At 58.8% G+C, this 15,325-nt stretch overlaps 1 protein-coding gene across 1 annotated transcript; it reads right to left on the bottom strand.

Annotated features, from left to right (window-relative positions):
* Positions 1-1,933: 1,933 nt before the first annotated feature.
* LOC140192390 (plexin-A1-like) lies at positions 1,934-14,152 on the bottom strand (the record flags this gene model as incomplete). Its single annotated transcript, XM_072250037.1, has 4 exons — positions 1,934-2,134; positions 12,746-12,860; positions 13,483-13,582; positions 13,999-14,152. Coding segments are annotated over 4 exons (570 nt in total), but the record flags the coding sequence as incomplete, so codon positions are not given.
* Positions 14,153-15,325: the final 1,173 nt, after the last annotated feature.

The following is a 15,325-nucleotide window of genomic DNA, read 5'->3' as shown; positions in this document are numbered from 1 at the left end:
TATACTGTCCCAGACCCTATACTCTGCAGTACACTGTCCCAGACCCTGTACCCTGTAGTATACCGTCCCGGCCCCTGTTCCCTGCAGTATACTGTCCCGGCCCCTGTACCCTGCAGTATACTGTCCCAGCTCCTGTACCCTGCAGTATACTGTCCTAGACCCTGTACCCTGCAGTATACTGTCCCGGCTCCTGTACCCTGCAGTATACTGTCCCAGACCCTGTACCCCGCAGTATACTGTCCCAGACCGTGTACTCTGCAGTATACTGTCCCAGACCCTGTACCCTGCAGTATACTGTCCCAGACCCTGTACCCTGTAGTATACTGTCCCTGACACTGTACCCTGCAGTATACTGTCCCGGCTCCTGTACCCTGCAGTATACTGTCCCAGACCCTGTACTCTGCAGTATACTGTCCCAGACCCTGTACTCTGCAGTATACTGTTCCAGACCCTGTACTCTGTAGTATACTGTCCCGGCTTCTGTACCCTGCAGTATACTGTCCCAGCTCCTGTACTCCGCAGTATACTGTCCCAGCTCCTGTACCCTGCAGTATACTGTCCCAGACCCTGTACCCTGCAGTATACTGTCCCAGCTCCTGTAATCTGCAGTACACTGTCCCAGACCCTGTACCCTGCAGTATACTGTCCCGGCCCCTGTACCCTGCAGTATACTGTCCCAGACCCTGTACCCTGCAGTATACTGTCCCAGACCCTGTACCCTGCAGTATACTGTCCCAGACCCTGTACCCTGTAGTATACTGTCCCAGACCCTGTAGTCTGCAGTATACTGTCCCACTCCTGTACCCTGCAGTATACTGTCCCGGCCCCTGTACCCTGCAGTATACTGTCCCGGCCCCTGTACCCTGCAGTGTATTGTCCCAGACCCTGTACACTGTAGTATACTGTCCCTGACACTGTACCCTGCAGTATACTGTCCCTGACCCTGTACTCTGCAGTATACTGTCCCAGACCCTGTACTCTGTAGTATACTGTCCCGGCTTCTGTACCCTGCAGTATACTGTCCCAGCTCCTGTAATCTGCAGTACACTGTCCCAGACCCTGTACCCTGCAGTATACTGTCCCGGCCCCTGTACCCTGCAGTATACTGTCCCGGCCCCTGTACCCTGCAGTGTATTGTCCCAGACCCTGTACTCTGTAGTATACTGTCCCAGCTCCTGTACCCTGCAGTATACTGTCCCAGACCCTGTACTCTGTCTGCACTAGAGTCGTAGAGTCATAACACAGTACAGAGGGATTCGGGGAAAGGAGAGGGTGGAAGAGTGGGAGGTGGATGCGGAGAGGGGAGAGGGGGAGGGGAGGGGAGAGGGGAGAGGGGGAGGAGAGAGAGAGAGAGGGGGAGAGGGGGAAGGTGAGAGGGGGAGGGTGAGGGTGGAAGGAGAGGGGGAGAGGGGAGGGGGTGGGGGAGAGGAGGGGTGGGGGGAGGGGTGGAGAGAGGTTTTGGGGGGCGAGAGGGGGAGGGAGGGGGGGGAGGGGGGGGGGGGAGAGGGGGAAAGGGGGAGGGGCAGTGCGGAGGAGGGGAGGGGGAGGGGCGGAGAGAGGGAGGGAGAGGAGGGTGAGGGGAGCGGGGGAGAGGAGAAAGGGAGGAATAGAGGGAGGGAGAATGTGAAGGAGACGGGGGAAGGTGGGGTGAAAGAGAGAGGGTGGAGAGAGCCTGGGGAATGCAGAAGTGAGGGAATGAGAGGGAAGGAGATGGAAGGTGGACGGAGGTAGAGGTGAGCTGTACCTGCCTCCACTGCACAGACAGCCAAGGGCTGACCCTGGGGAAGTGCCCTGCGAGGGGGGAGTTTTGTTGACGAAATCCATGGTTCGCTAGTCGGGAGGCTGATACAGCCTCCACCTGCACCTCCCTCCTCCCCGCCAGCACCAGACCCCCTCACCGCTCTCCCCATCCCCGTCTCCGTGACCCCCTCACCGAGGCGTTCTGACACTGGACACTGCTGCTGTTGAATCGGACCGCCGGGACCCTCTGCGGCCGCTGGCGCACGTGGAAGAGACACTCGTAGCCCTTCTGGCCCGACTGGGGTTGTGGCAGGTTGCGGGCCAGCAGCGTGATGGGCTGAACGACCCCCACTGGCACCAGGAGTCGAGTGGGCGGCAGGATCTGTGGGCACATCTGGGGTGGGGGTGGGGGGGGAGAGAAAGGGTGGGGGTAAATACACAGACTGGCTGAGACCTCCCACCACTCCCACCCCACCCCAACCTCACACTCCTTCACAATTACTCCCTCCTCTAACCTCCCCCACAGACTGACTGTGTGAGGCGACGATGTGGAGGGAGCTTCACTCTGTGTCTGACCCCAGAAGTCTGTGATGGGACGGTGTGGAGGGAGTTTCACTCTGTGTCTGGCCCCGGGAGGGTGTGATGGGACGGTGTGGAGGGAGCTTCACTCTGTGTCTGACTCTGGGAGTGTGTGATGGGACGGTGTGGAGGGAGTTTCACTCTGTGTCTGACCCCGGGAGTGTGTGATGGGATGGTGTGGAGGGAGTTTCACTCTGTGTCTGACCCCGGGAGTGTGTGATGGGACAGTGTGGAGGGAGCTTCACTCTGTGTCTGACCCTGGGAGTGTGTGATGGGATGGTGTGGAGGGAGATTCACGCTGTGTCTGACCCCTTTTTTTTTTTACAAAATTCTTTATTACAACTGTCGGTGCTATACAATATTTACAAAACCAGTGACTAACACATTTACTACACTACAAACAGACAATACATGTCAAACCAATATATTGCCATCCTCATCAATGATGGCATTTACACCCCGCGGAGCCCAATGGTCCCGGAACATCTCGACGGTCGCCGTGGACTGCGCGTATTCCTTTTCAATATTCACCCGGGCACGAACATACCCCCTAAACATAGCCAGGCAGTCCGCCCAGGGAGAACCTCCTGCCACCCTTTTCCAGGAGCCACGGATGGCAATTTTCGCCAGCCCCAGGAGCAAGTTGACAAGGACATCCTCATCCCTCTGTGCCCCCCTCCTTACTGGATGACCATATATGAATAGGGTGGGACTGAACTGCAACCAGAAGGCGAGAAGCAGCCCACGCAAATACGCGAAAAGGGACTGCAGCCTCACACACTCCACGTACATATGGTACACGGTCTCCTCCAGCCCGCAGAAGTGACACGCGGCTGGGAGATCCGTGTACAGACTAAAGAACTTATTGCAGGGCACCGCTTTATGCAGCACCCTCCAGCCGAGATCCCCAAGGTGCATGGGAAGAACACCCTCGTAAAGGGACTTCCATTGGGGACCCCCCTCACCTCCAGGTGGAAAGACCGACCGCCATGGCGTGTCGGGACGGTGGACAAAGGCTAGGAAGTGGAGGGTGTGGAGCAGCAGCCCATAAAGGTACCTCCTGCCTGCATCCCTGAATGGGATTGTGGGTGTCGATGAAAGACGGCTCAAGTTGTGTGGATTCGTCTCTCGGGCAAGGCTGCGGGGTCTGGGCCCGACGAGCAGCTCAGCTTGAGTCGATCCACACACCTGAGCCGCACCGACATCCATTGAGGCAGGGCAGGGGTCGGCCAGGACCCCGCCCTCTGCCAGAGGAGGGGATTCCCGGCCTGAGGCAACCATGTTCCAGACTCTCAGTAGGTCCTGATAGAAGCCGGGCAGCCTCTGCAAAGCCGCACGGCTGACGCCCGCCGGTGGTAGCTGCATATCTTCGTGAAGACCGCAGCCCCTCTGGAGGAAGAAAGTCGCCAACACGTGCCACCTGGGAGGGTGCTCGGCGTACAGGAATCTCTGCAGAGTCCTGAGGCGGAGAGCCGCCAGTCGTGTGCGTACACACACCAGCGACTGTCCACCCTCCCCTTCTGGGAGACTCAGAACCGCTGCAGAAACCCAGTGCTTCCTGTTTCCCCAGAAGAAGTCCACTAGCTTCCTCTGCATTCTTGCGACAAAAGGGGCGGTGGGGGGAGCCAAGGTGACCATCCGGTACCACAACATGGAGGCCACCAGCTGGTTTATGACCACCACCCTGCCTCGATAGGAAAGCACCCTGAGAAGGCCTGACCAGCGCCCTAGCCGGGCCATGACCTTTGTCTCCAGGTCCGGCCAGTTCGCCAGCCAGGTCTCCCCAGAAGGACTCAGGTAGACTCCCAGATAGAGCAGACGTCTGGTGCTCCACTCAAAAGCTCTCACCTCCTCCGGCAGGGAGTCCACCTGCCACTGGCCTACTAAGAGTCCGGAACATTTCGCCCAGTTGATCCTGGCGGAGGATGCCGCCGGGAAAACATCTTGGCACTCGCGCATCCTCCGCAGGTCACAGGGGTCTGTCATCATGAGGAGTACGTCATCGGCGTAGGCCGAGAGGACGACCCCCATGTCCGGTTCGCGCAGAACCAGACCTGTCAGCCTTCGCCGAAGAAGGCTGAGGAATGGCTCGACACAGATCGCATACAGTTGACCGGACATGGGGCACCCTTGACGCACTCCTCTTCGGAAGTGGATAGGTCCCGTCAATGATCCATTAATCTTAACTAGGCACTCTGCGGCAGAGTACAGGAGCCGAACTCGGGCCACAAATTTTGTTCCTAGCCCAAAAGCCTGCAGGGTGCCCACCAGGAAACTGTGGTCCACCCGGTCAAAAACCTTCTCCTGGTCAAGAGAAAGAAACGCTGCCGGGTTCCCAGTCTCCTGGAGTAGGTGGATCAGGTCCCGTACTAGGTGGACATTGTCCTGGATGGAGCGGCCCGGGACTGTATAAGATTGGTCAGGATGGACCACCTGTCCAATTACCGAACCCAGACGGTTGGCCATTGCCCGGGCGAAGATCTTGTAGTCCACGCGCAAAGGGGAGACCGGCCGCCAGTTCTTTAGCAGGCGGAGGTCTCCCTTTTTGGGCAGTAGGATCACAACAGCCCTTCGCCATGAGAGGGGCATTTCTCCGGTGGCAAGGCTCTCCCCTAGGACAAGGCTGTAATCATCCCCCAGGACATCCCAAAAAGCCTGATAAAACTCAACACTCAGTCCATCCAAACCAGGGGACTTGCCCCTCCGGAGTTGCCGAAGGGCAGTGGACAGCTCCTCCTGAGTCAGGGGGGCATCCAGACGCACTGCGTCCTCTGGGCTGACCTTAAGCAAATCCTTCCAGACCTCATTACACGCCTCCGCATTTGACGGATCAGGCGAGAATAAGGACCGATAGAATGAACAGACCTCGTTGTTAATTCCATCAGGGTCCGTGATGGAGGAGCCATCGGCAGCCAGCAGCTCCACTAGCTGCTTTTGAACTCCCCGCCACCTTTCCAACGAGTAGAAGAAGGGTGAGCCACGGTCCAAATCCTGCAGCATTTGGATCCGTGACCTCACGTACGCACCTCGGGACTGCTGGAGCTGCAGGTTCCTTAGTGCGTCCTTCTTCTCCTGGTATTCCTGCTACAGCTGCTGGTCTCCAGTGGTCGGACTGAGGCGGGACTCCAGGTCAAGCAACGCTCTCTCAAGCCGCTCAACCTCAGAGCTCCGCCTCTTTGTCGACCCCCTAGTGTACTCCCGACATAGAAACCGGATGTGGGCTTTGCCCACATCCCACCATAGCCGTAGGGAGCAGAACTCTCTCCGCCTCTCCTTCCAGGAGACCCAGAAAGCTCGGAACGAATCCCAGAATCGGCTGTCCTCCGGCAGCCGGTTGTTAAAATGCCAATACCCGGATCCCACCCGAGGGTGTAGTGGAATAAATTCCATCCACACAAGGTGATGATCTGAGCACGACACCGGCCGCATGGAGGACGCCGACACGCGGGAGATGTAGGCCCGAGAGATGTAAATGCGGTCTATCCTGGAACCTCCTTCTCTGGACCTTCTCGAGAAGGCGCTAGAGTTGGGGTGAAGATTCCGCCAGCTGTCCACCAAGTCAAAGGAGCCGACTAGCTCCTTTAACTTTTTTGCCGATGCTGGGTCGCGTTGGAGGCCCGAACGGTCCTCCTCCTCGAGGGTACAATTGAAATCTCCCCCGAGGATGACGCAATCCCCAGGATCGATGGAGCTCAGCAGGGTGGACAGCTGGCAGAATAGGCGCGTCTGCATCACACCGCGCCTGGGAGCGTACACATTGATAAAATGCAATGGTACGCCATCCAGGCGCACAACCGGGTGGAGCAGACGGCCGGGCACAACGTCCTGGACTCTTTCAATTACTGGCTGGAAGGTCGGGGCCAACAGGATCGCCACCCCGCTAGAAATGGAGCTGAGGTGGCTCATGTAGACCCCGCCCCGCCACTCCAGGAGCCAAGCAGACTCGTCCCCAGGGATGGTATGGGTTTCCTGCAGGAAACTCACCGTATACCGCCCATCCCTGAGGGCTGAGAGATTGTTATGCCTGCGAAGAGGACCCCTGCTGCCGTTTACATTGAGACTAGCTATGGTAAGCTTCATGTCGGGAGCACACTAGGTCTCAGCAGCTGTGCCCATTTCGGTGAGAGCGGAGGCGCCCTCCACCACACTGTCCCGAAAGAAAGCAAGGATACTTTTTGCCTTCCGGGCTCGAGCGGTACCAGCGACACCCTGTGACCCACCATCCCCCGTAGGAGCGAGGCTGCTTCTCCCTCTAATGTCCCTTACTAGGTCATCTAGGAAAGATTTTAGTTGCCGTCTGTCGTTCCCTGACACCGCATTCCTCTTTCCCTTTCCCTTTCGTCCGAGGATGACTCGCAGGGACCTCACCAGCCTCGGCATGCTGGGCCAGCGTAGCGAGGCTAGTTGAGGCCGGTGCTTGGCACCCTCAGAGGTGAGAATAAAATGCTTAATTTCCTCTACAGGTATCAATGGGGACTTCTCAGGAGGGGTGAGGATGTCCATTATTTCACTATCGAAAGAGTCCCCCTCCAACCCGTCACTGCAGACAGAATCCCCATCGGCCTCCCCGCATGTTCCAATAGATGGCTGCGCTTGTGACCCATACCGCGCAGCGGGCACCTCGCTCTTACCTGCCCGCTCCACCGTCACATCAGTCTCATCCATATTTGCGACAGTGGCGGGACAATCCCCAGGGACTCTCTGCAAGCCATTAATTGCTGGGGTCGACGTGCACAGAAAAACGCCCTCCCCAGGGGGCAGGCATAGAGGGGAACCCGGCACCTTTGGTCCAAGGGATTCACAAGCAGCCTGGTGCTGAAAATGAGAGAGCTTTGTCTCCTCTCCTCTTACACTATTCGATACACTGGCCTCCAGAGAGGCGCTGACTTGTAGGTCCTGGGTGGAGGCCTCCAGGGCTGCCCCATTTGTGCAAACAGGGCTATCACAAGCTTTTTGCACAACCACACCATCTTCCCCAGGACTGGTGGCTACATCTGGGGACTCAGGTTTAGAACCAACCCCTACCCGGATTCCCACCCCTTCCTGGGACTCCTCCGCATCTACATCCCCTGCCCTCTTGCGGGAACGTTCCCTTCTCCTCTTCACACCGGAGGAGCACACAGGTGCAGGCTTCACCGATGGGGCGGCGCTCTCTGTTTCTGCTTGCGCACCTCCCCGAGCCCCACGCTCCACTTCAGGCGAAATGGGCGTGAGCTCTGCAGCCTCAAAGGCCCGCTTCTTACTGTGTTTGGATTTCCCCTTTGCCTTCTTACTCCGCACAGACTCCACCCCGTCCCCCACCTGAACCACAGGGAGAGGAGCAGGGACCGACCCAACCGTAGGAGTAGGGGTAGGGGTAGGGGCACGGTGAGGGGCTGGGGCAGGATCACGGGCGGGGGCAGGGTCAGATGCAGGCGCAGACGCACGCGCAGGAGTAGGATCAGGGGCAGAGGTAGCTGGGGCACTGGTGCCCGAAATGGGCTCCCTCGGGTTCCGGGCGGCAGGACAGTCCCTCCGAAAGTGCCCCACCCCCCTGCATGCATGGCACCGCGGGCGCTCGGAGCTCCAGTACACCTGATAATCCACTCCCTCGTGCTGGACAGTAAACCGGCCCTCAATATCGTCCTCCCTTTCCAGCTGCATGAATACCTGACGCCGGAAAGAGATTACGGTGCGGAGGGTGCGTCTCTTAAATTTGTGTCGGATGGCAGTGATCTCCGACCTTACTTGCCCTAAACGGGCCAGTGGGGGTAGCAAGTCCTCATTTGGAATGAAAGGCTTAACATGCCCAAGCACGATACGTTGCGTGGGGGCCGTCACCAGCTCCATAGGTAAAAAGATGTTTTCTACCGTGACTCCCCTGCTTAGGGCCCGGTGCACTAGCTCTTCATTCGCCAGATAAAACACCGCCTTTCCGAACTCCTTCTCGGTGGCCAGAATACCACCTTTCCCAACAAGGTCCTCCATTGCCTCCGTACACTTTTCTAGTGTCATTCCAGGGCGCAAAATACATTGCACCCCACGTTCCACCTTCACCGACCGAAACAGGGCGTTGTCCGAGGCCGGGGAGGCAGCCGCCCTCGCATAACTCCCCGAAGGCCCGCGACTCTCTGGAGACCGGTCCGGCATGCTGGCGCTCTTTCCAGTCCGAGAATCCTACAGCGGTGCCGGTTAGAGTCCTGGAACGAGTTGAATGCCTGGCCGGGAAAGTTTGCAGTCGACAGTTCCTCGCTGGCTCGACGCCAGGAAAGGCTCCGTCAGACTTGCAGAGACCCAGGCCGGGAGAGGCCGAAACGTCCTTTCAGATGCTCCGGCACCAACACCGGACGAAAATCAGGAAAACAATGGAGGAGGAACGTTGCCCCGATGTCAATGGGGGGGAACGACGGCGTTTGCCTCTGGTTTTGGAGCGAACCGGCTTCCTGGCGAGTTGCCAGTGGCCGCAGCTGGGAGCTACGCAGTTAGCAGCTGCCAACAAACCCAGCCCAAACCGGCAGTAAAACTCCACACCGAGTTTCCACACCAGCGCCGTCACTCACTCAGTTGTCCAAGAGACTTTTAGAGCCACCTCCAAAGTATTCCACGAACTTTATCCAGTAGTTTTGCCTCGATTTCTCCCAGCTCAGTCAGCACAGCTCCTCTCTGTGTCTGACCCTGGGGGTGTGTGATGGGACAGTGTGGAGGGAGTTTCACTCTGTGTCTGACTGTGGGAGTGTGTGATGGGACGGTGTGGAGGGAATTTCACTCTGTGTCTGACCCCGGGAGTGTGTGATGGGACAGTATGGAGGGAGTGTGTGATGGGACGGTGTGGAGGGAGTTTCACTCTGTGTCTGGCCCCGGGAGTGTGTAGAGGGAGTTTCACTCTGTGTCTGACCCCGGGAGTGTGTGATGGGACGGTGTGGAGGGAGTTTCACTCTGTGTCTGACCCCGGGAGTGTGTGATGGGACAGTGTGGAGGGAGATTCACTCTGTGTCTGACCCCGGGAGTGTGTGATGGGACGGTGTGGAGGGAGTTTCACTCTGTGTCTGACTCTGGGAGTGTGTGATGGGACGGTGTGGAGGGAGTTTCACTCTGTGTCTGACTCTGGGAGTGTGCGATGGGACGGTGTGGAGGGAGTTTCACTCTGTGTCTGACTGTGGGAGTGTGCGATGGGACGGTGTGGAGGGAGTTTTAGTCTGTGTCTGACCCCGGGAGTGTGTGGAGGGAGTTTCACTCTGTGTCTCACCCCGGGAGTGTGTGATGGGACAGTATGGAGGGAGTGTGTGATGGGACGGTGTGGAGGGAGTTTCACTCTGTGTCTGACCCCGGGAGTGTGTAGAGGGAGATTCACTCTGTGTCTGACCCCGGGAGTGTGTGATGGGACGGTGTGGAGGGAGTTTCACTCTGTGTCTGACCCCGGGAGTGTGTGATGGGACAGTGTGGAGGGAGATTCACTCTGTGTCTGACCCCGGGAGTGTGTGATGGGACAGTGTGGAGGGAGTTTCACTCTGTGTCTGACTCTGGGAGTGTGTGATGGGACGGTGTGGAGGGAGCTTCACTCTGTGTCTCACCCTGGGAGTGTGTGATGGGACGGTGTGGAGGGAGTTTCACTCTGTGTCTGACCCCAGGAGTGTGTGATGGGACGGTGTGGAGGGAGATTCACTCTGTGTCTGACCCCGGGAGTGTGTGATGGGACGGTGTGGAGGGAGATTCACTCTGTGTCTGACCCCGGGAGTGTGTGATGGGACGGTGTGGAGGGAGCTTCACTCTGTGTCTCACCCTGGGAGTGTGTGATGGGACGGTGTGGAGGGCTCTTCATTCTGTGTCTGACCCTGGCAGTGTGTGATGGGACGGTGTGGAGGGAGCTTCACTCTGTGTCTGACCCCGGGAGTGTGTGATGGGACAGTGCGGAGGGAGTTTCACTCTGTGTCTGACCCAGGAGTGTGTGATGGGACAGTGTGGAGGGAGATTCACTCTGTGTCTGACCCCGGGAGTGTGTGATGGGACGGTGTGGAGGGAGTTTCACTCTGTGTCTGACCCGGGAGTGTGTGATGGGACAGTGTGGAGGGAGATTCACTCTGTGTCTGACCCCGGGAGTGTGTGATGGGACGGTGTGGAGGGAGTTTCACTCTGTGTCTGACCCTGGGAGTGTGTGATGGGACGGTGTGGAGGGAGTTTCACTCTGTGTCTGACCCCGGGAGTGTGTGATGAGACAGTGTGGAAGGAGCTTCACTCTCTGACCCCGGGAGTGTGTGATGAGACGGTGTGGAGGGAGCTTCACTCTGTGTCTGACCCCGGGAGTGTGTGATGGGACGGTGTGGAGGGAGTTTCACTCTGTGTCTGACCCCGGGAGTGTGTGATGGGACAGTGTGGAGGGAGATTCACTCTGTGTCTGACCCCGGGAGTGTGTGATGGGACGGTGTGGAGGGAGCTTCACTCTGTGTCTGACGCCTGTGAGTAACCGACAGATGTGGAGAGCAAACAGAGAGAGCCAGCACAGCCGCTGCAAGCCGGGCTTGAGGGACAAGTTCTTTCATGAGGGTGTCTTCCCTTGTACCTTGGATACCTGGAGTGGAGGCTGCTACCTACGGCAAAGTCCCATATCAAGCTGCTCGGTTGGTTCACGGATCTCCCAGCTACCTGTCGTGCACCAGATGTACGTGGACTTTGTGAGTCCGCAGACCCTGGTCGCACATCTTCAAGGGGTCGCGGGGCGGGGGGGTGTTGCTCCTCGCCTCTTGGTTGCATTTTAGCCCCGACCCTGGCATTTGTGGTCATCTGGTACAGAGAGGGTCGGGGCGAAGGTGGGAGGACAATGCCCAAGCAAACGTGCGCTTGGGGCTGGTAAAGTTCGCTATCCGTGGGTCCTGGAACCAGGCAGTGGAAAGCGCCACACCAACAAACAGCCGAGCGATGATCCAGGGGCAGGTCCCGTGTCCGGGTAACCAGGGAGAGGGAGCACGCGATATCCACGGTGTCCCAGGACCAGTGGGGATGAATTGTCAGTCATGGGAGGGATAGGAACATTATAATTTAGATTCTATTTGACTCTGTTCGTTCCTCAAGGTTGTTGTAGTCAGGGGTAGGATTGGGGATTAAGGGTCCCACTACCTATTAAAAGCTCCCAAAAGCATGCGTTTGAAACAGCCTGACAACCAAGTTCAGCCACTAAGCCCGGGGGAACCGTTTCTACGAGAGGAGAAGGGGAAAAGACAGGTTGCTGGTGCCTTAAGCCCAGTCGCTCCGGGCTCATCAGCCGTGGTTGGCAGCTCTCCTGGGTGAAGGCAAACTCTGATCTCAAACCTCCGCTGCCCTGTGGCTGTACCCACTCATGGGGAAGGCTTCCGGAGTGAATCCCAGAATCCCGGAGTTCAATGCTGGCTGGCAACTCCTGCAACGCTGCTGGTGCCGAGCGGTATCAATCCCTGCCGTTCCTTTGGGTTCATCAGCTGCGTGGAGAGGGGGAGTCAGCTACACGGGCAACAGCTCGCTCTCTGTATCGTACTGTCCTGGCTTGTGTATCACATTGACAGCTGCGATGCAACATCCATGGTCGACCCAGACCAGCGGAGGGCCTCAACAGACTGCGTTATTGCCCCTGCGTTTCTTGTGAAGTGATAAATCTGCGGCAAACGCATCTTTACAAGAAGAAACCTGCAGTTGACCACGGCCACCAGGCTCGGCTCATGTGAAAGCTCTGCCCTGCCCTGCTCCAGTGCAGAGGTCTCTCCACTAATTAATTACGCCTCTCACTTTGCTGTGGACAATCGATAGTGACAGGGGCTTCCTGGAAACCAGATCTATCAGTAGACGTTCCCCAGACAAAAGAGACCGAGTCTGTCCGCAGGGATGCGGTGCAGACCAGGAGGTGAGGATCAATGGTATTCCCAGGCTTGGTAAATATAGTCCGTGCCCCAGGGAACGCTGGCATTCCCACCAGGGCTCTTGGATTCTCTCTGCCCTGGAGGAGAGCGTGAGAGAGAGAGAGAGAGAGGGAGAGAGAAAGAGAGAGAGAGAAAGAGAGAGAGAGAGAGAGAGTGTGTGAGAGAGAGAGAGAATGTGTGTGTGTGTGAGAGTGTGTGAGTGAGTGTGAATGTGAGTGTGTGTGAGAGAGTGAGTGAGAGTGTGTGTGTGTGTGTGTGTGTGTGTGTGTGTGTGTGTGTGTGTGTGAGAGTGAGTGAGTGTGAATGTGAGTGTGTGAGTGTGTGTGTCTGTCCCAACAGGGGAGTGCTTGCATAGTGTGACCCTGAGGTGCCGGGGCTAGAAGATGATAAGTGACTGGGGGAGGGTGTTCGAGGGGAGGGGTGTGTCTGAGAGCCTGTGTCAGTGCGGCCTGCCCGGCCTTACGCAGCCCCTGCACGCACCCCCAGCGCAGACCGTGCGCAGTCCCTCCCCCACTCCACATTCGACCCTTCTCCCTCGCCCCTGCCGCTTGCACCCCACGTACCTCGGTGGCGTTGACCCTGCCCTCCTGGAAGGAGCAGTCAGCGGGGTCGTGCGTGCAGACGTGCCGATACTTGCACCAGTAACAGGGGTATGGACCCCCGACGCACGACAGGCAGCTGTGGGGGGAGAGAGAGAGGGGGGGCTGTCAGACACGGAAGGGGCCAACTCGGCTCCCCAACCCACGAGCCAGATCTACCGGGGCGGCTGTTTGCTGATCCAGGGCTGGGACAGGAGTGAGGGGTGGTCTGGGGAGAGTGGGAGAGGGTCGGGGTGGGTGCAGGGGGGGGAGAGTGTGGATTGAGAAAATAAGATCCCTGCAGAAACAAAGCCCTTGACCCCCCCCCACCCCAAAACCTCTGGTCCTGAGGATAGAACAGAGACCCAATGGGACAGTATGGAGGAGCCGAGTGGTCCCAGAAGATGGAATGGAGGGAGCTAATCGGTCCTGGGAAGGGGGTCGAACACTCCCAGGAGGCAGGGCGATGGGCTGGTGTTCCCAGGAGACGGGGCGGAGGTAGATGGGCGGAGGGGTTGAGCAGTCCTGGGAGGCGATATGGAGGGAGCCGGGCGTGCCCAGTCCGGACGGGGAGACGGTGTGATACAGTCTCCCAGCACGCTGCTGTCAGGTCACCAAGCTCCAGCGACCGACAGAGATGGGGACGCAGGGGAAGTCTCCCCAAGCACGGCTCCGGGGGGAACTTGAACACGCAGTGCGGAGGAGGAGGGGGATTTACTCACGAACGATGCACACTACAGTTGTAGAAGACAAAGTAGGTGACGGCAAAGAGCTTGTTGGTCTCCTTGGACTTGAGGTGGAGTTTGATCACACGCTTGTCCCCTGGAAGACAGACGGCGAGGGGGTGGTGTTAGTGATGGAGATCCCTCTTCACTGCCCCTCCCACAGAGGGGAGATCCCTCCTTAATGCCCCTCCTAAAGAGAGATCCCGCCTCACTGCCTCTCCCCCAGAGGGGAGATCCCTCCTCACTGCCCCCACAGAGAGGAGATCCCTCCGACAGAGAGAAGAGATCCCTCCACGTTGTCCCTCCCACAGAAGGATCCCTCCTCACTGCCCTCCCACTGAGGAGATCCCTCCTCGCTGCCCCTCCCCAGAGGGGAGATCCCTCCTCGCTGCCCTTCCCACAGAGGAGATCCCTTCTCACTGCCCTTCTCACAGAGGAGATCCCTCCTTGCTGCCCCTCCCCCAGAGGGGAGATCCCTCCTCGCTGCCCCTCCCGCTGTGTTACACTCCTCACCATAACCGTTGGTGATGAGTGGTATCTGCTTAAGGGAGGGGGACACGCAGTGAATTTCGGCTCCCTCGATCACTGCCTCACTCTCAGATACGTCCTCAAAGGAGCAAGTCACGCCTCCAGAGAGATCCGGAACATTCCGAGCACGGAGAATCAGCTGGCAGAGGAATCACACAAAGTTAGACCAACTGTACACCCACTGCAGCTCTCCTGACCCCAACACCGACACGCCCCTCACCCCCCACCCCCCACCGTAACACCGACACCCCCCAAAGCCCCCACCACCCACCCTAACACAGACACCCGCCTCACCCCCACCCCTCACCGTAACACCGACACTCCAAAACCCCCCACCCCCCATCGTAACACCGACACCCCCCAAACCCCCCACCCCCACTGTAACACCGACACCCCCCTCACCCCCCAACCCCCACCGTAACACTGACACCCCCCCACCCCCCACCGTAACACTGACACCCCCCAAAGCCCCCACCACCCACCGTAACACCGACACCCCCCAAACCCTCCACACCCCACCGTAACACCGACACACCCCAAACCCCCCACCCCCACTGTAACACCGACACCCCCCCAAACCCCCCAACCCCACTGTAACACCGACACCCCCCCACCCCCCACCGTAACACAGACACCCGCCTCACCCCCCACCCCTCACCGTAACACCGGCACCCCCCCAAACCCCCCACCCCAACACCGACACCCCCCAAACCCCCCCCCACTGTAACACCGACACCCTCAAACGCCCCACCCCCACCGTAAAACCGACACCCCCCAAACCCCCCAACCCCACTGTAACACCGACAACCCCCCACCCCCCACCGTAACACAGACACCCGCCTCACCCCCCACCCCTCACCGTAACACCGGCACCCCCCCAAACCCCCCACCCCAACACCGACACCCCCCAAACCCCCCCCACTGTAACACCGACACCCCCAAACGCCCCACCCCCACCGTAACACCGACACCCGCCAAACCCACCACCCCCACCATAACACCGACACCCCCCAAACCCCCCACCCCCCACCGTAACACTGACACCCCCGAAACCCCCCACCCACACTGTAACACTGACACCCCCCAAACCCACCCCCCCACTGTAACACCGACACCCCCCAAACCCCCACCCCCCACCGTAACAACGACACCCCCCCAAACCCCCACCCCCACCCCCACCCCCAAACCCCCCACACCCACTGTAACACCGACATCCCCAAACCCCCCACCCCCACAGTAACACCAACACCACCCCCAAACCCCCCACCACCCATCGTAACACTGACACCTCCCAAAGCCCCCACCCCCCACC

This window comes from Mobula birostris, unplaced genomic scaffold, assembly GCF_030028105.1.
Source record: "Mobula birostris isolate sMobBir1 unplaced genomic scaffold, sMobBir1.hap1 scaffold_1315, whole genome shotgun sequence".
NCBI lineage: Eukaryota > Metazoa > Chordata > Chondrichthyes > Myliobatiformes > Myliobatidae > Mobula > Mobula birostris.
Note: the sequence above shows the minus strand (reverse complement) of the source record. Positions and strands in the feature narration are given on the sequence as shown.